Here is a 24,332-nt window from a genome sequence, read left to right on the forward strand (position 1 = left end):
GTCAGGCCCTACAGCAGAGCTGTCAGGACTAACACCCAGAGAAGTGCAGAATTTCTGGGTTTTACACACCAAACCTTGTGCTAAGTGCATTCCCAGCCTAGAAAGTCCATGTACATGCGTGGCCACAGCATCTGTGACCCTGCTGACCCTAAAGGGCCTAGCTCAAGGAAATACACACGTTTCAGGTTTTTCCACCCTAATTTTAAGACAGTCCAGTTGAAATCCATGCACAAACACCTTTGGGCCATACATTTCCCTGCTGCTGGAAGTGGCACCAATTCCCTTGGGCTCACGCTGCCAGGCACAGCCTGTGCCAGCTGATCCCACCACACCTGAGCACTGGGAATATCCAAAGCTGCAGGAGCACGGCAGGAACACCAGCCTCTCCTGCCTCAGTGCACTTCACCTCCCACCACCCTCCTCCTTCTGCAGAACACATCCAGAGCAAGATCAGAACAGGGCAAAGCAAATGGAGCAGGGCACGAAATGCCAGGTGAGAGCCCCACACTGGAGCGAGTTGTCCCTTTACTGCAGAGCTGGAATATCAAGTCAACCCCACCTTGCTTTTCGCCCTACATGATTTTTTTAACATTGATGGTTTGGGGTTTTCTTTGGGTTGGTTTTATTTTTTTTTCCTGCGAGGTAGACACTTATCCACTGGGAATCGAGTTGGAAAATTCCCATTTTTATGCAGACTGCCGGTTTGGGTTTGTTTGGTTTTTTTTGTTTTTTTTAACCAGTCTTGGAACTGAGTCTGGCCCTGGTGATTTGCAGGGCTGGAAGATGTTGGGAGCATTTGGGTGGAGAGTTTCCTCTCCACAGTGGCTGTGATGACACGAGCATGCAGCTCACACATCTGGCTGGACAGCGCAGCTCTGACACCGTGTGCTTTGTGCTGGCCCTGGGAGCTGGCCAGGGGCCGTGGAAAAGGGATTGTTTTTCCAAATACTGGAGGCCTTGGATGTCTGTGTGTGATCACTCAGGGCATCTCTGGCACCTTGGGTGCCTCAGGGCAAGGTGCAGTTCTGCCATTTGGTGCAGGAGGTGGGCAGAGCAGCCAGTTGCTCCCCTGTTATGTTATCAGCATCTGGCAGTGGTGAGTCTCAGCAGCTCCAGCCTGCTTGGCTACTCCTGCTGATGGTGTCCACACCAAAATTCCCTCCCTAAATCAATCGAGTCAGTAAATCATCTCATTTATCTTGATTACCGTGAAAATGCAGGGAACAGTCTATGGGATAGAAGGAATCCTACTCAAAATAGCATGTGCAAAAACACCCTGTTAGCTTCTGTGTGACCTGACTCCTGCGTGTTTGTAAAAATAAATGTTTCCTCTAATATGTAATCAAGGAAATAATTTGTTCCTTTTTTTTTTTGTTTTTTTTTTTTTGTTACCCAAAAAAGAACTTATCGGGAACATTTTGTGCCTACATGCTGGTAACAAACAGTTTCTTATTACCAGTGGAAATATGATCCTGACTGGAGCAAGGCTAATACCCACATTCAGAGAATATGGATCATACTGTGCCCCATTCAGCACAAGCTGTAAGGAGGCAGTGTCAGAGAGCTCAACAGTGAGACACTGTTTCACATCCTCAACGTGCCCATTCAACTAAATCTCTCCCAAAGAGGGGAGATGTTATGCTCATGTTTAAATAGAAGCTCTGCTATTTTGGTGGAGGTTGAAACCAGGTGCCAGCCTGATTGGGTACTCCTATCTTGCTCTTCTCAATGCTGATTGCCAAATATAAACAACTCTTAAAGCTGCTGGCTACCACCCAGCCCAAACTTCTTGTAATCTCATTGGTAATTCATTTTTACCGCTACTAAATGTGCTAAATCCTTGCAGGAGTGGCAGAAAGGCCTTTTTGCAGGTTCTCAGCTGTTTGGGACAGCTCAGGCTGCCCTATTCATGCATCACAGCCAGTTCAGTGGGAAATGTTGGATGCAAGTGCTTGGCTCCCAATCCCAGATGGAGCAGAGGAGCAATTTCTCTCACATTCCTGTGCTTTGCCTTGTGTCCACCTTCCACTAGAGAGAGCAGGAGTCTTTTATGTTCCCTATAATGGGAATGAGGTATCCAGCCACAGTCTAAAGCTTTAAAATCCAAGGGAAGGAGCCAGTGAGCTGGGGCAAGGCTCTCACATGCATTTGGGCTATGTGATCTTGTTTCAGTCTTTTTGAATCCCATTTATTGTCTTTGGTGACTGCTGGCTGATGTAGCTCACTTTTGTCATCACCATCTGGTTGTTTTTAGAACAGTAAAAGTGTTGTGTACGTGTAAATATGTGTCACAATAAAATTCCAGAGGAATAGACTATAAGCTGAATAGAATTGGAATAGACTTTGAATGGATTTAAAGAGTTTTATTAAACACTAAATGTAATTAAGTCATTGATCCCCTTTAATACTTACAAGGAAAGGATCTGCTCATTCCCTCTAATGAAACTGTGCTGAGCTTAAACAATGCTTTAACAAGTCCATGTGGTTTCAAAATGCTGCTGCATTCTTCTGCTGAGGATTCCCTTCCCTTTCAAAGAATATACATGGGACTGCTTGTATTTCAAATACTGGGTTTTTTTTCCTGACTTGTGCCCAGTGGGGGAGGTCCTTATAATGAGATTATGCCTTTTCTATTACTCTGACTCATTTTTGGGGTTGGTTCTTTCTGGTTGGCTTTGTTGGAGGTTTTTAATCTCATTTTTTTCCCCAGCCATTGCATAGTTAGCAGTATTGCTGTTTCAAGAGTGCCAAAATTAAAACCCTGGTCCAGAAAAGATTGTATAAGGGAAAACAGGACTTACAAACAGCTGAAAAGGTTTAAATTGTCATACTTTACTTTCTGTCTTTTTTAGATTTACTTAGATCTTCTGCAATCTGTGTGGGTCACATTTTCCTGCAGTTCTCTAATACTAAGGAGGCTAAGAATTATGGCTTATGAATTTTAATGAAAGTTGAAATCCTTATGTAATCATTTGCTGGGGCTTTAATTAAATAACCATATAGGAGGAGAACTGCATTTAGAGAGGCGAGGGCTGAAGATGCTAATTTTTAAATGGCTTTGTTCTACTTCAGTATGGATATCTCAGAAATCTGATGTAATGTAGACAGTCCTTTATACCATTCCCTACTCCTCTGAAGGTATTGCTACATTAGTAAACATAAGTTTTAAAACCACAAGCTGAGAAACTTGTGTTTAGAGCAAAAACCTGAAGTTTAGAGCACAGTCCCCCACCCTAGACCTCCAAAAGGAGATGAGCCCTTTTGCTTCTCCTCTTCTGTCTGTGACTGGGATTTTGGTATTGGGGTCTTTTCCCAATTCTTTTCTGCTTCTTCTTGCACTGGCAGGGCTCACCCTCAGCTGGAATGGGGGATTGTTTTCCCTGGAGAGCTGTCAGTCAGTTTTTAGGGTAGTACCTACCAGCTGGTTTTAGCAAAGGCCATGGTTTTGTGCATTCCTGAACATGCAAGGCTCGTTCTTGTTGCTAAAAGCTGCTTTCATCCGTGAGTATTAAAACTGCCAGAGATGGGTTTCCAGGATAGTTTCAGATGAAATGTAAAGTAGCTCCTTTTCTTCCAACAGAGACTGCATGCATATAAGCTGTGTGGGAGTTTGATTTCAGTTCTATCCCTCCTTTTCTGCTGCTGATACACGTAGCCTTAGTTGCCTGGTCAGTGAGAATAATAAATTTGATGCTCTGAGGCTGTTTATCATCACTCTGGACCAAATTGATTCCAGAGAACTTTCAGAGGAGGTGGTGGGGTCTGGAGCAAACCCATCTGTTAGTGATAAACATAAATCCCCTTACTTCCAAATGCATTTTTATGTCAGTATCTCTGTTTGCATGCATGCACCAATTAAGCAGTATATTATTTTCTTTTTCCATGATTTCAGAAGGTTGACTCACTCAAGTGGATTTATGCACACGCTCTGTTTTCTCTGAGTGTAGTTGGATTGTTGTTTGGTTTGGGGTTTTTATTTTTGTGGAGGTTTTTTGTTTGTTTTTGGGCTTTGTTTTGCTTTTAATTCTGTTTTTTTCACTTTTCATTTCTATTCAGCTTGTGGAAATCATGATTTCTACCTCACAGAATAGTTCAGGCATTCTTTCCTCCTTTTCTGAGTATCATGCTCCAGCACTTACTGTTTGTCCATGAAAAGAAAATCAGGTTTAGAAGCTGTTGAGCAGAGTGTGGCTTGTTGAGCTGAAGGGTGTCACACTGAGGCAATTGTCCCTGTGCAGAATGCTGGCCTGGCAGAGATTTTGTCATGACCTCTGGGGCTTTATTCTTTCTGTCTTCAAGCTTGAGGCCTTTTGGTTCAGTATCCTTCTAATTTCATTTCCCATTCCTTCACTCCTGTGTTAGTAGGGACCACCACATGCCAAGAACATTCTGGCATGAGATGAGCACGGCATTTTAGATGACGAGGGAGAAATAGATTTTAAAGGCAAGTAAGATTTTATAACAGCAGTAGGAAAAGGTTGGTTTCATAGGCCGTGGGTTAGATACAATGCTTGAGAACAGCCTCAGTGTTTTAGCTGGGGACAGCCACAGCCCGTGTCACTCAGGAGAACAGCCAGGCACAGGGACAGAACAGTGGTGTGGGCATTGTTTCATGCTGGGGACAGCTGATCTGTCAGCAAAAATGCAAACGTGGCTGATTCCACCAAGGCATCCTTGTAGAGCAATTAAATTGAACGAGGGCTGTGTAAATTGCTATAAGGAGTTTGCTCATAAAATGGTGACAGAATAAGGAAGGACTCTCTCTGTTGGTTCCAATGAATTTGGGACTTCTTCAATGATGGCTTTGTCTTCTGTGAGAGGAATGGAGCAAGGATGAGATGTTACAGCCTTTGGAGCCCCCCAGGATTGCCCACACATGTGGAGGGGCAGGATTAGAGGTGGGGAAACAAAAGATTCCTGCAGGCTGGGCAGGAGGAGCAGTGGTGCAGCAGGGCAGGAGTTGGCTGTGGGGATGAAAACTCCCTGTGGAGATGGGAAATACCAGGCAGGAATAGGGATCAGGATGGGCAAACTGTGCCTAGAGGTGAAGGAATGTTTAAGAGGACTTGATTTAGTGGTGATCACAGGTAACCACCCTGGCTTTCCTGGGGCTGGCTGCACTGGAAGCATCCCTACATATGGGAACAGTAATTCCAGGCCTGGCTGTGACTGCACCTCTCATTTTTGGTGGCAGTAAGAAAGAAACCTTTCACTTTTCAGTGAGCTATTGTGAGAAATGATATTTACTTTCAAAAATTTTAAAAAAGGTTTATTAAAACTTTATTAAAAATTACAACAGAATACCGAATAGAGAAAATAAACCAAATGCCATGAGCAAAGGATTTTCTCTACTCTGTGCTCATCTACACAATGGATGTTCTGCTTTTTAACTCTTTGGCCTCTCTTAAAGTTTTGTCTATTGACTCTTTGCTGTCTAGTGGTGGAGATTACTTTCTGACATCTTGTTTGGAGGTCAGGTGTTGCTGTAGTAATGAGCTGACTTTCTTAAATGCCCCAGCTATCTCCTGAGATCAATGTGAAAGTGGGGGGAACATAACTATAAATTTATAAAATTTCCCTTAGTATATACATAATATTTGTTCTTTAATTGTGAGAGCCGACTATTTCATTGCTCATTTATTACACCATGGGTTCAGTGAGGGCAGGAGCATGAAAAACCTGGCAGGGGGATCTGATGCTGCCCTTGGGTTTGCAGCTGTGGTGTGTCTGTGGAGCCTGGAGAACCACAGTGGGCACAGCCAGGCTGGAACATTAATCCTTCTTTCTTCGCTGTGAGGATTGCTTTTTGTGCTAATTCCACTGATAGGAACCTGGAGGTAAAGATATCACCCTGGGAACTACCAGTGGTCAGACTCAAGCTAAATTAATTTTCTTTTAGCCAAATGAATTAAGAAAGCAGGAGTTACTTCCTCCCAAGGCACAGGGGCTAAGAAGTAAAACTCAGGAGAGTTTTTTGGTCCATGGAGGAAAGACAGAAGGAGGGTTCTGGCAGAGTTTCTTTGAAGCACATAACCTTTGGTAGGTACATCTCTTGGTAGTTTTTGCACACCAGTTATTTATTTAAAAAACATCAAAGGTGTGCTTCATGCAGTAATGGAGAACAAACAGGGAAACCCAGCAGAACCAGTGTTTCCACCATGGAAAATAGGGAAAAATGGCAGTAAAATGAGGGGACCAGTCACAAGGCTGTATCAGGTAAAAAAAGGATGTGACACTTCTGATTTTGAATTCCTATCTGCACGTGTGGTTTGTCCCCAGTCACAGAGGTAGATAGTTGTAAGTAATAACCTAAAAAGGAGCCCTTGGGAAAGAAAAGGATAAGCAGGATAAGTTAATAGAGATGCAGGAGTTACTTCCTCCCACAGGGGCTAAGAAGTAAAACTCAAGAGGGTTTTTTGGTCCACAGAGGAAAGACAGAAGGAGGGTTCTGGCAGAGTTTCTTTGAAGCACATAACCTTTGGTAGGTACATCTCTTGGTAGTTTTTGCACACCAGTTATTTATTTAAAAAACATCAAAGGTGTGCTTCATGCAGTAATGGAGAACAAACAGGGAAACCCAGCAGAACCAGTGTTTCCACCATGAAAAATAGGGAAAAATGGCAGTAAAATGAGGGGACCAGTCACAAGGCTGTATCAGGTAAAAAAAGGATGTGACACTTCTGATTTTGAATTCCTATCTGCACGTGTGGTTTGTCCCCAGTCACAGAGGTAGATAGTTGTAAGTAATAACCTAAAAAGGAGCCCTTGGGAAAGAAAAGGATAAGCAGGATAAGTTAATAGAGAAGATGAAAAAAAATCTCATCATAGGAGATGCATGTGGCTTTCCTGATTTTGCAAAGTAGTTTTAACCTCTTGTCCTGGGATGAGTGTTTTGAAAGCACGTTCTGCAATAAGTGTGGGTTGTAAATCTCCTTGCCTACCTCTGAACTGGGAGAAGGCATTTCCTTTGGGAAAGAATGTTGGGAAAAATGAGCAAGAAAATGTTCATGGCTGTAAGTCAGTACATGTCACATTAACCCTCCTATCTTTCATTCACATATTTTTATATTTGAATTAAGCAATGCTTCTGTGTGTAGGAGCAAACAATGCACAGAAGAAATCCCTGAGCAGATGTACAAAAACCCCCATAATTCAATGAAGAAACAGCTTTAACGCTGTTGCTAATTATCATGGCTGATATAAAATGTACATTGCTGATTAATCAAATGTGCCCTGGTTTTGGTAATCTCCTTGCTGATGTATCAGCTTTCCTTTTGCCAGATCAGTATTAAACGTTTGGCTGAAGCTGAATTTTATTGGCATGAGCAGAGCTGTGATGCCAGATGTGTTTGGGTTCTGAATGCAAAGGTACAATGTTCCATGGCTTCATTGTGGAGCTAAAAGCTGTGTGAGATAAATCATAAAAGCAAACCTGTTTATTTCCAAGAAAAATGTGTAGTGGATATAAAAGCATGAGTGTTTCAATTAAAACTAATGAGTGCAATTTATCACTTACCTCTGCTTTTCTTTGTTTTGCAGCTCATGGGGCATTCTGAATGGGATCACAAACGAGGACCCAGAGGCTCACAGGTCAGTTGCTCAGTATTTTGTGTTTGATTTTGGCTTTTGCTACATTTGAGGCATTCAAACAAGTTTTCCGTCTGAGTTTGGCAAAGTTGTTAATTTCATTAATATTTGCAGGGTTTGCAGCAATGGAAAAAGGCATAAAACCATGACGACTTTCATTAATATAATATTTGAGCTGTAATTCAAATAGTTCATCCAGACAGAGCTGAGTCATCCAACAGAAAGGTTTTTTCAGTAGCAGAAGGATGGATTAGATGTATGGAGAAAACATTTCTTGCTCAGCTGTCTCCATCAGGACATCAAAGCAATGCAATTTCAAACAGTGTGGGCATGTTTTGTTTGGTGGTTTGTTTTTTGGGGTTTTTTTTAACCTGAAAAGCTTGTAAAACTTTGGTGGCTCTCTCACCATGAACCCTTTCATTACTGACCCAGGTGTTAGAGCTGTGTGGGGAGGTGCAGAGAAGCCACTGCTGTGCCTTGACCTGTCACTGGAAGGAAATTATGCCAGTAGTGTTAATGGGATCACAGTCCACTCCAAAATTACCTATACTAACTATCTCTCGTAATTACCTATTACAATTGCTGCAAACAAGACATCATGACCAATATTGATGTTCAGGAATTTTCCTGCTGGTGTAAAATAGCTTTTCCCATCTGGTGTTGAAAGAACATAAATGCATTGTTAGAGCTCCAGCCTTTTGTACTGGGTTTTAGTTCAGATGAAGGATTTTCAAAGGATGCTTGGCACAAATGACAGTCCAGAGGTGTCATAAAAGCATGAAAGGATCTATGGTAAGGTGGGAAAAGAAAACTGCAGAATCCTAGAACAGTTTGGGTTGGAAGGGACCTTGAAGATCACCCAGTTCCTGCCATGGCAGGGACACCTTCCACTATCCCAGGATAAAGTGGATATCCTTATCCAACCTGGACAAGGATAAGTCCAGGTTGGACAAGGATATCCACTTTATCCTTGTGGATAGAGCCCTGTCCAGCCTGGCCTTGGGCACTGCCAGGGATCCAGGGGCAGCCACAGCTGCTCTGGGCACCTGTGCCAGGGCCTGCCCACCCTCACAAAAATAATTTCTACCTAACATTTAATCTAAACCTACTCTCTGCCAGTTTGAAGGCATTCCCCCTTGTTCTCTCACTACAGTTCCTGATGAAGAGTCCCAAAATGACCCAGCCTTTCTAATTACTGTGTGCTGTCCTGTCCCCAGACACAAAAGCCAAGGAAGAAAAGTTTCATTAGAGAGAAGTAAATATGCCTCAGTTATTCCACTGTAGCTTTAGGTTCTCTCTTTCACATGACTCTGAAAATCTTCTAGATAGGAACAGCATTAAACCTAATTTAATTAAGTTCCTTGAAAGGTTAGGAGAAATTAAGGAAGTTCTGATTTTTGCAGAATAGAAAAAACTTTTTTTATTCTTTTGTAATTCACTTACATTGTTGCCAGTTTGTGTCCTTTAAAAAATGCGCCTGTTGTAAAAAACAAGATCTTGCTGAAAAATTAAGGTGAGTGATGTTCTAAGTATGCTTAAATACCTTAAAATCTAGGGAAAAAAATGGAAGTGCAATCGCTGGTTTACCATAATGTAGAACTAAAATCCACATACGAACTCCTGAAGTTATTCCATCAAGACTCATTGAAAAAGCTCTGATTCAGTGAAGGGGATTTTTTTTTTTTTTTAAGAGCTAGCAGGTTTTCTGTGGCATGTGTTGAAACATGAGGGGAAGCTACTACAGTGCATGTCATCCTCCTTAATGGCCCACTTGGAAAACATGTTCCTTTTCTGCACGTAGGAGTGAAATGCAAAGTGCTGTACTTCCAGGTAGAGATGGATCTCAAATGAAATTCACTGAGGCCCACGGGAATTTCTGTTTGCAGCAGTTTGTCTCGTGATAAGCATCTGCAATTCAATAGAATGTTAATGGCACGAGTGAAAAGGTGTCTTTACAATATTTAACTTGCTCGTGGCTTCTAGCATGACCGTCCCTGCAGTTCCCCTTTTGAGACTGCCCACATGTATGTGTATGTATGTTGTAGGGTTCCTTTTCTTTTAGAATAATTATACTATTAAAGCTGCTCTAATTAGATGGAATTATAGGTTGCCTTACAAAGAGCAGGGAGTTCCTGGCTACATACTTGTTCTTTTTTTTTTTTTCCCCTTTCTTTTTTCATCCCTGAAGTCACTGGTGCATGCTGTAAGTGCTTCGTGCTGGGAATTTATGGATTTGAAATTAAGCAGGAAGTGCAAAGTGAATTTCATTACATTTCATGCTTAATTTTAAAGATTAATACATGTTGGAATTAAGAATTTAGGCATGAAACATCAAAACTGAGTTCCAAATTAAAGAAATTTCGAAGTGCTTAGGAATATTTAATCCACCTAAGGAAATCTCCCTCTATGCAATCTGTAGAACAACATCATGTGAGGGGAAAGCATCCATACACGTTAGTAACATTGGCAGTTGGCACGTGCCAAAGTGCAGAATTCATCCTTGGGAAAAAATATGCAGATTGTCTTTTAGTTGTTCTGCTAGGACACAGTAGTTGGCAGTGCCGGGGTCTTTCAGGTGGGACCCCGGGCACACTCTGTGCACGCGTTCTGTGTGGGAGGCATTTGTTGCTCTGTCATCAAGACTTGTTTGGCTTGCTGGAGACGTAGGCGTAGCCCCAGAGCCAGTGAAATCCAGCAGCCCAGCTCTGTAGAAGCACGGTGATGGAGGGAGAAGCACGGGTCCAGCCTTTTTAATTCTCTTTAACCACAAAAGCTCTCGATTATACATCCGAGGTGCTGCGTTTTTACCCCTGCAGTTCCTAAGCAACAGCTATTTCCAGATTGAGCGCGTCTGGTGTTGTCTACCTACTCCAGGCTCCTTCCTGCGAGGTGGCTCGTGGCTGGAAGCCGAGCTGCTCTTGCTGTGCCTCTGCAAGGACGCAGATGCTTTAGAGGAAGGAGCAGCAGAAGCTGGGCTCTGACCAGCCTCACAAAAACTCGCCTGCTTCGGGGAGCTCTGCCGCCTACCATGAAGAGCAGGAGTCAGAATTAAGGTTCTCGCCGCTGGTTTGGGACAGAAGCCTTTTTTGTCGAGTCTGGCAAAGCCTCTAGAGCAGATTGAGGACGATGAGCCGGAAATCTCTGTACTTGCTGAAGCGCAGGTGGGAGTCGATTCCCGCCGGGGACCAGGTACTGTGCTCTGGGAATCTGTTGTGTCTCAGCGTGCCCTCAGTGCCACTGGAAAGAGAATTACAGTGACCTGCTGGGGCTCCAGGGGTTCTCTGAACACAGGGAGAGCCAGCTGCTCCTTATTTGTCCTTCCCAAGACGAATGCTGGTAAAGCTGATTTTGCTTGTGGAGGTGGAGATGCCACGGGTGGCAGCCCACTGATGCAGAGGTATTTAACCAAAAAAGTCTCCCTGTCTCACAAAGGAGACTTTTCTAAAGGCTTCCAGGAGTATTTTAAACTGAGTATTAAAAACTACTTTAAACCGAGTGGCTGAGGGAAATTGCAGCCTGCTGTTGATGGGTTGGTGCATGAGTTTTTTGTGTTTCATGTCTTACATACGTGTGTGTGTGTGTGTGAAGTCACTGGGGCACCGGCAGCACCTCAGCGTTTTCAGAGTCCCCCTGGCTGATGTGTCCTTCCAAGTGAGCTGACCAAGAGGAGAGCAAAGCAGATGCAAACATACGTAAACATCTGCTGGGAAAAGCAAATACTGTCACCAGAATCAGGACTGAGATATGATGAGTGGCAGTGTGATCAGTGTATTTCCTACTTCTTGCTCCAGGCACTTCAAGATTCTCTGATTTATTTTTTTTTTCAATACTTTGCTTGAGATGTACAGGTAATAAAAGAAATAATTACAGAAAGAATATTGGTGAGCTAACAGCTCCACTCTCTTCTCAATCATAATTCCATCTCAGTTTTCCATGTATAAAACAGTTGACTATGAATGCTAGTCCTTATCTGTAGAAACGAGACAATTGTTTCACAGGAAGAAAAACAGAAATGCATCCCAGTTTTTGAGAAGCATCCTCCTGTGCATTTTTATTAAGAGGGAGAAGGGCAGGGAAGATTACATACCATATTTTATGTTTAAAGATAAATCATTCCACTTGGAACTTTTAGAGATCTCAGACATATTAGCTGTCAAAAAAAAAACCAAAAACCCATACTGTCACATTATTATTCACAATAAAACAATAAGGCATTGTTGATTAATACAATTTTATTGTACTGAAAGGAATTTAATTGATCCAGATCAGTCCAGCATTCTTATATTCTCATAAATTTCTAGCATTTTTATATTCTCATAAATTTCCCAGGAAAAAAAGTATGAATAAATGCTCTGGTAGGAAGTGAATCACTTGCGATGTTGTTTCTGTTAAGAAGATGCAGAGCCACTAAAGTTATTTCAAAAGAAAGCTGGTTTTCAGCCTTACTTTTCCAGCATTTCCTTTGAATCACTCTAGCCCTAATGTTGCATTGCATCATACATCCCATTGTAGCAAAGTGTGTGGGAAAAATAAATATTTCTCACTTAGGCTTGGGGTGTGCTTGGCTGCACTGAGCTGGGCATCAGTTCCACCATCAGTCCCTCAAGCCCTCTGCAGGGTTTTAAAAGAGGAAAGGGAATTTCCCTGACCCATCTGCCACTCTGGGAGAGTGAGACTCAGAAGGTGATGCTCGTAAATACAGTTTACTTGAGCACAGTGTGAGTCTGTGGGGGCTGGCTGAAGGAAAATGCAGTTACTGTGCAAGATGACAAGCCCAAAGATGCAACTTCCTGAGTGCTTTAGGCTGATCTGTCCACAAATTATTGTACAGAAACAATATCTCTGCCTTTTGGTGCAAATCCATTCTTTAGCCCTTGAAGGGATGCAGTCTCTTACAGTGCTCTTACTCTGACCTTGACAAAATTACTTTATGCTGTGACAGGTAAGCAGTGCCATTGTAGGTTCCTTCTCTACTCAGAGTAAGATAAAAGGTATTTGTGTAAACAAATAACAAAACCTCTCCAAATGGGCTCTTTGCCACCTAAAATTAAAACAGAAACCAAACAGAAAAAACTAAAGGAAGGAAATAAAATTAAACTGCAAAAGTGGGATATTTGGCTTGATCTTGTTCCTCGTGTAAAACGATGTGGCAGGTGTGACTTTTAAGAAAGTGGAAGCTGTGAGTCCACAGTAAGTTTTATACTCTATTTGAACAGATTTTCTGCTTTTTTTAAGTCATAGAGTGATTTTTATTCCTCATCTTGCATACTCTGCATGAAATCAAATGACACCCAGAACTGTTTAGGCAAGGACGAGCAGCCTGAGAAGTAAGGGTGGAGAAAAAACCAAGAGTTTTTATGATGTCTATAGACAATATAGTTGGAGGTTGTTGGTTTGGGGTTTTTTTTTTTGGAGCTAGGTTGTTACATAATTTTATTTTTGATCTTTTGAGCATTGTTTATGCTCTCAGACACGACATCACAGAGGTCTCCATGGTTTCCAGGCTCTGGTATGACAAAGGAATTTTCCGCTCATTGTTTTGTATTTTATGGGTGTGAAAGAGTGAGGAAAGTAGATTTAACTGGGAACCCTGAATTAGATCTCTTTGGGTTTGGTTGATGAAAAATATCTGATATTCCTGTTCATTTTTATGTGTGGAAGATGCATCTTTATCCTGGGGGTGTTTTGCATGGGTAAATTTAAGCTAAATAGTGATAAACTAAATGCCATCTATTGGCCTCTATTTAACAAACTGTAATATTTCTTAGTTCTTTAATCTTGAATGGCTTTGTCAATAATTTCAGAAGGAATTACCTTTATATAACTAAGGAAAGAATTTGTGAGTGCTTTTCTTTCTTGTCCATCCAGCTATTCTGATTGCTCCCTCCCTGAAGTTTCAGTACAGGTTTGGGGTCTGGGGAATAACTCTCTGTTGGTTTAATTTGTTGTATGTGCCTGAGGATCTTGTTTTGAGGAATAAAAAAATCCTAATTTTTTGTTCCTGAGAACCGCAACTGAGAATGCTTTCACTGAATGGATTTGGATTTAAAATGTTGTGGTAGCCAGATGAGCCAGAGGTGTTAAATATTTGCTGTGATGCTGTTGAGTATTTCTACCTACCTGAAATTCCCCATAAATTTCATGAGCTGTAGCATTTGAGCATGAGTTGGTTTTGATGCAGGTCCTAAGACAGGAAAAATCTTCCCACATCGTAGAGAATGTAGAAAGACATTTCTAATTGTATCATTGGTGATTGTGAACTTAAAAACACTAACTGGATTTCCACAACAATGTAAGCAGATGACCAATAGTTACTACAGGGATTTATGTACTTTATGGGTTTTTTGAATATATTTATATATATTTCTTTTAGCTGTGGATAGTTGAAAGGAATGTGTAGTTCAATAAAAGCAGTAATATTTTTTTAGGTAGGAATTTCTGCTTACAGCAGTGTTGAGCAGTGGCAATGCATTCTGTAGGATTAGACTGGGATGGGTTAGTGTAAAACCCATGGAGTGATGCTTCCCTCACCTGCCGGTGATTTACAGCACAGCTGTGCCTCGGGCTGTTTGCACGCACAGTGCAATATCCTGTTCCTGACCATGGATGTGGTGGAGGGGACAAACTTCCACAGGGTTTGTGGAAGGGTGCTCAGCAGCAAATGAACTCATCCTGACTGAGTCATAACTACAAAATGGTAAACCTAGGGATTTTCTGGGTTTCATGTAACATTACATCATGCAGCCTCCGTATTCACTGTGTGTTCAGTACAAAGCAGGGTCCTGCTGGGACAGGTCACTGCAGTGATCCCTGTACCTAACCAAACCCCTTCTGCTTTACCTGAAAACAGTTTACAATTTTAAAAAAATGAGGTTTCCTGTTAAGAATGTTTTTGTGGGTCTCCACAGTTCTTCACTGTTAATAAAACCTGACATTATCCTTTCACTCAGCAGGCAAGCTTTCAAAGCTTTATGGCAGAGCAGAGATTTGCAGGGTTTGGGATGTTATGAGAAAGAGGCCTCGTGGCAGGGTTGTGGGTTCACTGGAATATGGAGCTGGGGGAGGAGAGCTGCTTTGGCACGGCAGGAAAGGTGCAGAAAGCTGAGCCTGGGATTGAGAAATGACCTAGGAAATTCCTCCTTTCTAATGCAGCAGATGAGTGATGCAGGGCAGAAAGTGATCTCTCAGAAATAACCTGCCTCAGGTTTGTCCCTGCTTCTCTTGGAGTGAGGAGTTGAGGCACAGGCACTCTCTGGGACTGTGGGACCATTTCTTTTTGTCCTGCTGCTCTGAGGTAAGACAGGACCTCTAGCAGTTGTGACCCAGATGATGTGGGCAAACCTCCTGCAACCTTCCTCATCCATCACTCACCCCTGGGGTGGAGAAAAACCTCTGAAATGGTGTCAGCCACCCTGAGAATCCTCTCTGCTCTCAAATTCTCTGTCTGAAAATGACTGGCAGGGAGACAGGAGTGGATTGGAAGCTCAGTAATGACTTTCACTCTGTCATGTCACTGTTCTTCATGCCTAAGCAGGAGCTCAACACAGATTTCCAGAAATGTTGCCGTTCTTCTTCAAAACCCTCCTCCACCTTCATTCCTCCCAGGTTTGCAGTGCAAGTCCAGCTGTGGGACAGAGAAGCTTGCTCACAACACTCAGATGGTATTTTACTTTATTCAGTCAGCAAGTTCCAGTTCAGGAAGGATGCAGTTTGTAGGATCATAGCCACACTGCAGATCAGTGCAGTTTGGGAAAGGAATCAGTACCAAAATGCACACAGGAGTGGGAAATACATGCTGGTGAAGTGCCTCCTTGAAGAAGCAGCATGGTAGGAGTACAAGTTTGGCACGGTGCCATTTGTCTCGGTATTTTGAAAAGCAGAGATAGTGGCAGAAGCTGATAATTGTCCTTTTTTCGCCTTTTTTTTCGTCTTTCTTCCCCAAGCTTTTCCTCAGGCTGGGGAGTGCATGTCCAGTGGTGTGGTGCAGATATGGATTGCCTGTGGCAATTGCATTGAGAAGATGGGATTGTGAACTGTCACCATTCAGAGCACAGGAAGGAGATTTCTTTTCTATCTGGGGTGATCAGACTCCTGAAACACCCCTTAATCTGCCTGCATTTTTCTCTCTTTCTGGCAGTTTTCATAATTTAGTTTTCAGCAGTTTTCATAATTTTGTTAACTCGTTTGTTTTCAAAACCCTGATTTTTAAATGGTATGATTTTCTGACTAAAGCTTACATTTCCCAGTTGCCTTTTATAAATTTAGACTCTTAAGGTCTTCAGGTTAAGAGATTTTGTTCATGTGCTTTTTTAGGGGGTTGGAGTTTTTATGTTGGTTTGGGTTTGTGGGGGTCTTGTAAGTTCAGTTTTGAAAAAGTTTTAAGCAACTGCAAACAGGGTCGTAGGAAGGGAGGGATGGCTAAATTAATAAAGACTGATACAGTCAGATGCTTTGTAATGAAAAAAAACCACATCCCACATTAAAATCAGGTAGCACTGGGGCTTTTGTGATGATAGAAAACTAGATTTTAGCTCCTGACAACTGTGCAGAGCTGAGAGTCGTGCCACAAGGTGTTCTTTTCGTTTCCAATAACACCTTAAATTTCACTTACCACATATGTGCCTTCCAGGTATTTGTCACCTTCCCAAGCACATTTTTTAATACAATCTTTGCAAAATTTTAGCTTCCTCTATTCAGAGATGATCCCAATTATGGAATGAATGTGATTAATGTATTTCATTTTTTACTGAGCAGGGCTTATTTGTAGTTCTCAGCAAGGGTGCTTCCACTGGCATGTTAATAGTAGCATCTCTGGGGGATGTGGGCTGCCCTAACCTTCCTTACTGAGTTTCCAACAATGCCATTGTTGTTGGAAGATGTCTTCGTTAATGAGGACAAAATGAACTGGCTGATTTCCCTCTATAAAGGGAACTTCATTTTAAAAGCATTTTTATTACTGCTGGTTTGTGTTGGGGCTTTTTCCCCCCCTGAGTTTTGTGTCCATACTGGGGCAGATATGTATCCTTTAACTGCTGCTCTCTGGGATACTTTTAAAGAATAAGTAAGTGAAAGTATTTCCTATTGTTCCTTCCTTGTAAGAAAACATGCTGAATTCTCTAGTAGCTCATTTTATGAGTTCCCCAGTGGAAAGGCTCACAGCTGATCAGCTCTGCTCTCAACAGCAGATGTTCTTTTTCTTGACTTCAGTAGTAAGCTATAATTTTGTTCTATGTCTGACGGATCAGTGCTCAAAATTTCAAAATGAGTTATTGGAGCAGCCTCCTGAGATTTTTGAATAAGCTAGAGCTGGAGTAAATCTTAAAGTCAAGTCATAAAAAAGAAAATTTCATGTCAGGTTGGATTTTAGAGATCAAAGGTTCGTTGTGTAATGGCTCTGCATTGCTCCATTTTCAATTCCTGAATAACCTTGAATGTGACAAGAGCAGTATGAATTCTCACAGTCCATGAAGGAAGGCTGGAGATCATAAGGTATTGACTCTGGAGTTCATAATTATTAAGTTGCTGGCCTTTATGCAGGGCTAGAAAAGCTGCTGGTTATGGTGAATAGACAAGCCCTTAGAGGAGAGATAGAGGCATCAATTAGGGAACAGCAAAAAAGTACAAAAACCCCAACATTAAGCATGAGAAAGGTGTCTTTGTTAATAACCTGGATGCTGGACAGACTGCACCCTTAGGAAAGGTGCAGGTGATAGAGGACTGGGGGTGGTGGTGCTGCCGTTCAGAGGAACAGCTGGAGAAGGGGACCAAGAGGAACTTTATTCAGCCCAACACAAGGGGAGAGAAGGTCCTGCCACACCTCAGGAGACACAGCTGCAGGCACCAGCACTGACAAGGAGCTGGCTGCCTGGGGAAAAGGACCTTGGGGGTCCAAGCATGTCCTTATGGCAAAGGAAGCCACCAGCTTGGTGCTGGGCTGCGCTGGGAATTGCCAGCAGGCTGAGGGATGGGATCCTTTGGTTCAGCTCAGCTCCAGTGAGACACATCTGGAGTGCTGGGCACAGCTGTGTGCTCTGCAGAACGAGGCACAGAAATACTGCAGTGTGTCCAAAACAGGAGTGCAGAAGGGATGAAGGGGCTGGAGCATCCATGCTGCGAGGGGAGGCTGAGAGAGCCGGGACTGTTCAGCCTTGGAAAGGGAAGGCTCAAGAGGACCTTCTGAATATGTGTGAAGACTGGTGTGAGAGTGAAGGAGATGGAGCCAGACTCTTTTCAGGGGTGCCACTGGATCAGAACCAATGGGTACAAGCTAAAATACAGGAATTCCTGTTTAAAAATAGGCAGGAACTTGTTTAATCTAAGGGTGGCCAAGCGCTGGTCACGTGGAAAGGTTATGGAGCGTTCATCCTTGGAGATACTCTTTGTTTTCCCCCTGCACCTCCCCTCACAAACACACAAAATTCATGAGGAGGCAAAAAAAGCTTTAGATGGAAAAGTGAAGCCAGGAAAAAATCTTTCCAAGCAGAGCTGGGGCTATATTAAAAATCAGCTACCAAGGTAGTGATTTAAAACATGTAATCCCTTTTCAGACTACATGGATAGTACTTTGGTAGAAATCCAGATAGCCTTTTTGTTTTGTAACTTTGCTTCTGAAGCACAAGAGCTCACTTCTCTAAAAATGAGGAAAATAGCATTGTTAATACTGTCTATTCTGGTATCTGAGGAAAAAAAATCAGAGATTTTCTGTCATGTACAGTTTTGAAAGTTTATGTGCTGGTCTCATATACATGCCCTTGGCTTCAGAACAAACCCCACGCATTCAGCATTTTCATTTTCCAGGATAGGGGGACCTGAATCTTCAAAGTCAGGTGATGGATATGAACAGAAATGTGGAATGGCAATAAGCTTTTGTGTCATATTACCATGGACGAGTTTTTATAGGTGTCTAAAAATAATAACTCTGTGCATATTGAGATTGTGTTTTAGGACTCCTGGAGGGCTTCATGTGCTTGCTTCTTTTAAATTAACAGTTGGAGTTGAGTGAACAATCTGCAAATAATTATTTTAGATTAAATTCTTCATTAAAATGCAGAATAGGAGGGGGGCTTAGCTGACAAGAGAAGCTGCAGTACTGCTTTCTATTCCTTACAACTCTGTGGGATGTGAAAGTGATGAACAGCTGAAGTCAATGATTAGAATCTTCAAGGATCAACGTTGCCTTTGAGACAGCTCTGTCTCAGGATGGTGATTTTGCTGGGATTATGATGTGGCTGCATTTTCATCACAGAAACAGCCCCTGGACAAAATCACCCCGTAGGTTTTGGCTCGTTTCCATCCAGATAGGAGTTGTTAAAATGCACAATTGTACGTGTGGCTCCTGTGTGGAGCTGCCAGCTCCTGTCTTACAAACAGACACCAGGTTTGGGTTTTGAGCTACTGCTGAAGCAGTAATTGCTGATGGAGGCTGCTTGGTGTGGGTGGGGAGCAGAACAAGGCTCGGGGTGTCCTCCACCAAAGGACACTGGACAGTGTGACAGTGGATCTACATCTCAGTGGTGGTGAGATCCCCCAGCACGTTTGGGCTCATGCTGAGCAGTGCACATTTTCTCCTGAGGATCAAGTGAAGCGTGGCAGGAGGAGGAAAAGTAGAAGCTGAAATGGAAGTGCTTTGAGTGGTGTGAACGTGTAAGGCACGCTGATTTATCCTGCACCACTCACAGAGTAAATCTCTTCATCTCTTGATGCGGGGTATCCCATTTTTGGCTTTGGGGCTGCATAGACAGCACCTTTCTTTCAAGATTCTGATGCTGTTTCTCCACCCCCCTTCCCCAGTCTTAAAAGTTGGGAAGACGAGAGTGGAAAAGTTATGCAACTGGGCACTGGATTCCTGAGATGCTCAAGGCTCTATTTTTGTTGCTACAGGCATTTGAAAAAATGTACTTCCAATATTTTGTTTTGGAATTATTGCTGGAGTTCTGAAGTCCAGGAATTTTTAGCAAGTCCTCACCATAGGAGCAGAAAGAAACAAATCCAAGATATTTTAATATGGCACACAGAGTTCTGTTTTTGCCAAAGGGAAGTGCTCTACTTAAATGTCAAGACAATGTTAGCAACAACTGACCCAAGAGAAATGAGCTGGGGCTCCCAGTCCAGTTTCTAATGGTTGAGTGTCTTTCACTGAAAATTCTACCTCAGTTTTTTAGTGCTTGGGAGGTGTTTGTGGATGTGGAATCTGCACTCTGCTTGTTTCCTCAAGTCAGGCTTTTCAGAGTCCTTGTAGCAGGGTAGATGAACCTTTCTTGGTCAGCGTGTCTCCTGTGTGCTCTCGAAGGAACCACTTGAGGTGGCAGTCACATAAAGGCACAGAGCAATTTCTGGGTCAGCCTTTTCTCCTGGTGGTATTTCAGAGTGCACCTCTTATTTCTCTTTAATTAGAGATTGCTGTCTCTTGATATCAACTGCCTTTACTAGGGAAATAATTAGGCAGCACTATTTTAACTGATGAAATTCTTCCCATCATCTCATTTCATCTCCTCTGGAGGAAGGTTCTCTGTGTTTCTTTCACTTGCCTGATCACCCCTCCTACTATGAAGCCAACTACTTAGATCTGTCCCATTCATACTCCCTGCCATGTTGGAGTAACATGTCAAAATACTTTTTTGGCCATTGCCTCGAAACTGGAATTTACCTTAGCCCTGCCTGTAGGTTTCTCTTACTGCCATAACATTTTCTGTGCTTGTTGATCGTGGCTCTGGTTTAGATGCAATTTTTTCACCTCAGTCATGTGATTGTTATTTTTCCAGATAATTCTTCAGAGTCCCCAGCTTGACTGCTTACTTCATTTCAGTTGTAATGCCTGCCTAGTCCTTTATGGATATTGCTGGGTTCTCTATGCAGAGTGGCATTCCAGACATGTTTTTAGTAACTGATCTTCACCTCCACATTTGATGATATTTCTTCTGTATTAGGGCCTGTGTCCCCCTTCTTTTTTTTCTTTTTTTTTTTTTTGGGCCTTGGTCCCCCTTTTTTTTTTTTTTTTTTTTTTTTTTTTTTTTTTTTTTTTCTTAAGAAAAGTTGAAATGCCTCTTTTTTCAGTAATTAGCAGCCTAGTTAGTATATAGTGTGTGCCTGGGAGAGCACTGACAGATAAGGATCAAGGGCTGTACCAGGGCAGGAAGCTTTCACTTCCCACCTTTGCCCTGGACACCAGGGAGGCAGCAGACTTCTCTAAGAAGTGGCTTCTGTTCCTTCTATGACAGTAACACATCTTCTCTTCATTGTGGAAGCAATTTTGACAAAGGGCATGGGCCACTTTAGCCTTGGTGACACCTCCCAGCTGGATGAGCCATCACTCCTGTTGCACCTGCATCAATTCCTGCTCTGTGTTCCCTCACTGACTGCTGAACATGATCCTGACCATCTGAAATGCAGAATCTTTGAACTTGGGCTGGTTCTTGTTGCTAGTCTCCAGGAGTGCAACCTTTAGCTTCTCTACCGATTTTCTTCTGTTTCATAAGACTGACCTGGTCTTGGAGAAGCTCAAAAACTGATCCCTGCACATTGGGGAATCCACCAGGATATATCAGAATTTTTGTCACTTACTTCCTCAGTGGCAGCAGCACCTGGTGCAGGTAACAGAAACACCACAAGTGGATGTGATGATGGAACATTCCCCACTGTGGATGGCAGTGGGGAAGAGGACAAGGGGACTGACCCTGAGTCTGTCTCTGCTCTCTGGAGAGCTGCAGTGACAGAAGTGCATGTCATTCAGCTGCACAGAGGTGACGTTCTTGAGGGTCTAGTGACAAAAATGTGCAGTCTGAACCTGCTGCGTGTGGTGTGTTTGAGGAACAAACAGCAAGGCAGAGGTTGAGCAAAATATATTTAGTGAGAAATTTGCATCGTGTATGGATGGTGAAAAACTATAGCATTCTTGGAAAATTGCAGAGCAAGAATTCTTAAATTAGGCTTAGAGTGCTCTCTATATATGTTCTGTATAGAATATCTATAATGATGATATGTACATATATAGATCCTAGCTAGCAAATAAAAATTGAGTATAAAAATGGCAAAACTGAAAAAGAGGCATTGTGCTTACTATATTTGTGCTTTATGATTTAATTTAGGAGAAAAAGGGAGGAGGAACAATTCCAGTTTTAGAGAACAAGAACTGAGTTTCCATGACCTTTTTCCCTCCTGAAGTTGTACTTAATTCAGCTATTTGGAAAAGTAGTTGAAGAAAAAGACAGGAGGAATATTCCATCTTGCACAAACATGGACAGAAAACAGAAGCCTCCTCCAGGCAAATAGTCTCAAGAGATGGAGTAAATTGCCAGTCATCCATCTCTCTTTCCTGGATTACCTGATGTATTGGAGCAGTTAGAGAGGAATCCACTGCTTAAGTGCAATCAATAATTTGCTTTTATTGCTGTATTTTTCTTATTACAACTTTGAGGTCATGGCTGTAGTCAGGAGCTTACCCCGACACTTTGCTGAGATGTGCTTTCTTTTCAAATCTAGTGTTTGAAGGGAGGGCAAGGAACACTTTCAGCTGAATGGCAGAAATGGTGACTGAAGTCCAATAATTGTAATGCCTTTTAACCCAAACCAAAAGATGAAGCTGCATTAGGAAGTGTTTCCCACCAAACCGTGCTTGCTGATTTGGGAGCTGGCCATGCTGGACACAAAGTCCTGCTTTTGGCAGAGATCCTCCAAGGCATTTCTGGCAGAGGCTCAGCAGGAGAGTGGCAGTGTTGGAGGCTTCTGATGTGGAATGATTTAACCTTGTGACAGCACATACATACACTTTAAGTATCTAGCAAAGGGATGGGATCTCACATCCTTTCTCAGATGCAAAGGTTATCCCATACTGTGGGACAAATCTAGCATTGGGTGCAGCTTCTTTTTATTTCTGCCCTTCTCTCAAGATGGAGTTCGTTCAGATTTGCTTTTTTATTTTTTTCTGAGTAATGTTTAAATAATATATTTTTCATAGGTATATGGACAGACTGTATGGGGAAGTGGGAGGGAGGTGGGTGTCTGCTGCATTTAAAAGCTGTCTTATGTAATGCAAAAAAAAAAAATTAAAACGTGGGGAAGTGTATCATGTCTTTGTTACAAAAAATTTATCTGCTGTTGTTTGGATCTGATGTATCAGGAAAATGTGCTCTGGAGAACAAATTAGAGGTTTGGTGCTTGTGCTGGGCTGTTTTGTTCTAGGACTGGTCTTGGAAAAAACAGAAGCAGCATCATTGCAGAGCCTGTATTTTCAGCTTTGGAAATTACTTCCTGACCATGAAACATGTCTGCACTGTTGGATTTTGAAACCAGTTCTTATTTTTTTGCTCTCTCTCTGATAATTAATCTTGTGGAGAAGTGCATGCAAGTCTGCAGCTCCAGCCCTCCTGGCTCTTCTGCAATCTGCAGAACTTTTGTCCAGGTTTGAGGAATTTTCAGAGGAGTAATGATTTCTTGGATTTTTTTACTTTAAGTGATTCATTTTCTGTCAATTGAGTAATTTTATTATCTTTTAAAAGGAAAGGCAGAAAGTATAAATCCTAGGAAAGAGCAGCTGTTCCCTTTTGGGGCACAAAGTACTGATGAAGGAGCAGCGCTCCTCGTGTAAATAAACACCATCATTTAGGTTCCAGTGGCTTGCAGTTACAGCTTAAATGGGTTGCTCTACAGGCAAAAATCTAATTAAACCTAATTAGTCAGTAATTTATGTTTCACTTCCTATATACCTATAATCCCTGTCAGCACTGGAAATCCACAAAGAGCTGGACAACAGAGGGGGAAAGCACTGGCATCATACTGAAGCCATTCCCTCTCTGCTTCTGAGATCATACCAAGCTTCACTCCTCGTGAACACTGACGGTCATCTAAAGAAGTTTGGCCAGAGTTAACCCATTTTTAGCTTTTATTTTGCTGTCAGCCTTGGCCGAGAGTGGCCAGGAAGTTTCAGCTGTTTCAGGAGAAGGTATCTGGGGGGTGACAGCAATAGGGGTACCACATGGTGAACTTAATTTTGCTAAAATGCTGCCAATGCATAAACAGGGGAGGTGACATGCCAAACATTTTGTATTTCTTACTCTTAGTAACTGGTGTTTCCAGCCAAGAATACCTAGTTGATACATGAGCCCATTTGGGTAATTTTTTTAGCTGCCGTGCCTTGTAGTTTGACATATGTGGGAACATACAGTACTTCCAAGGGTGCTCATTAATTGTGGATTAGCACATATTTGTAATTATTGTCTTAATTACTTCCTTGGTTGAATGTAAACCATGGTAGCATTCATGTAAAACACATGAATCAAAGAACAGGATCATAGGATCTTTGGGAAGAAGCTTGTCACTTCCCAGCAGGAGGACAACTAAAAGAATAAATTCCTTTTCTTTGATACAGACACATCATTACTTGATGCTACAGTAGGCACAAATGAATAACATACATGGTAGCATTCATGTAAAATACATGAATCAAAGAACAGGATCATAGGATCTTTGGGAAGAAGCTTGTCACTTCCCAGCAGGAGGACAACTAAAAGAATAAATTCCTTTTCTTTGATACAGACACATCATTACTTGATGCTACAGTAGGCACAAATTTCCTTTGACATTCCCACTGAAATTAGATCACCTTCCCTCCCTCTGTTTTCTGATAAAATTTGTAAAATTACATTACATTAAAAAGAACAAGAGGAACATGTGACCACAGCAAAGAGGCAAAACAGATTTCAAAGCAGATAATATCTTTTGTGCTGCTTAAATGCTGCTGGGCTCCATAG

General features: G+C 42.2%; 1 protein-coding gene across 1 annotated transcript in view; it reads left to right on the top strand.

The window, feature by feature from the left end:
- The window catches only part of PDE3A (phosphodiesterase 3A), a 210,961-nt gene that overhangs the window by 130,496 nt on the left and 56,133 nt on the right, over positions 1-24,332 (top strand). The window contains 1 exon segment of the mRNA XM_041484369.1: positions 7,540-7,590. Within this exon segment, the coding sequence (XP_041340303.1) occupies positions 7,540-7,590 (51 nt within the window).

This window comes from Pyrgilauda ruficollis, unplaced genomic scaffold (genome assembly GCF_017590135.1).
Source record: "Pyrgilauda ruficollis isolate IOZ18807 unplaced genomic scaffold, ASM1759013v1 scaffold66, whole genome shotgun sequence".
Taxonomy (NCBI): Eukaryota; Metazoa; Chordata; class Aves; order Passeriformes; family Passeridae; genus Pyrgilauda; species Pyrgilauda ruficollis.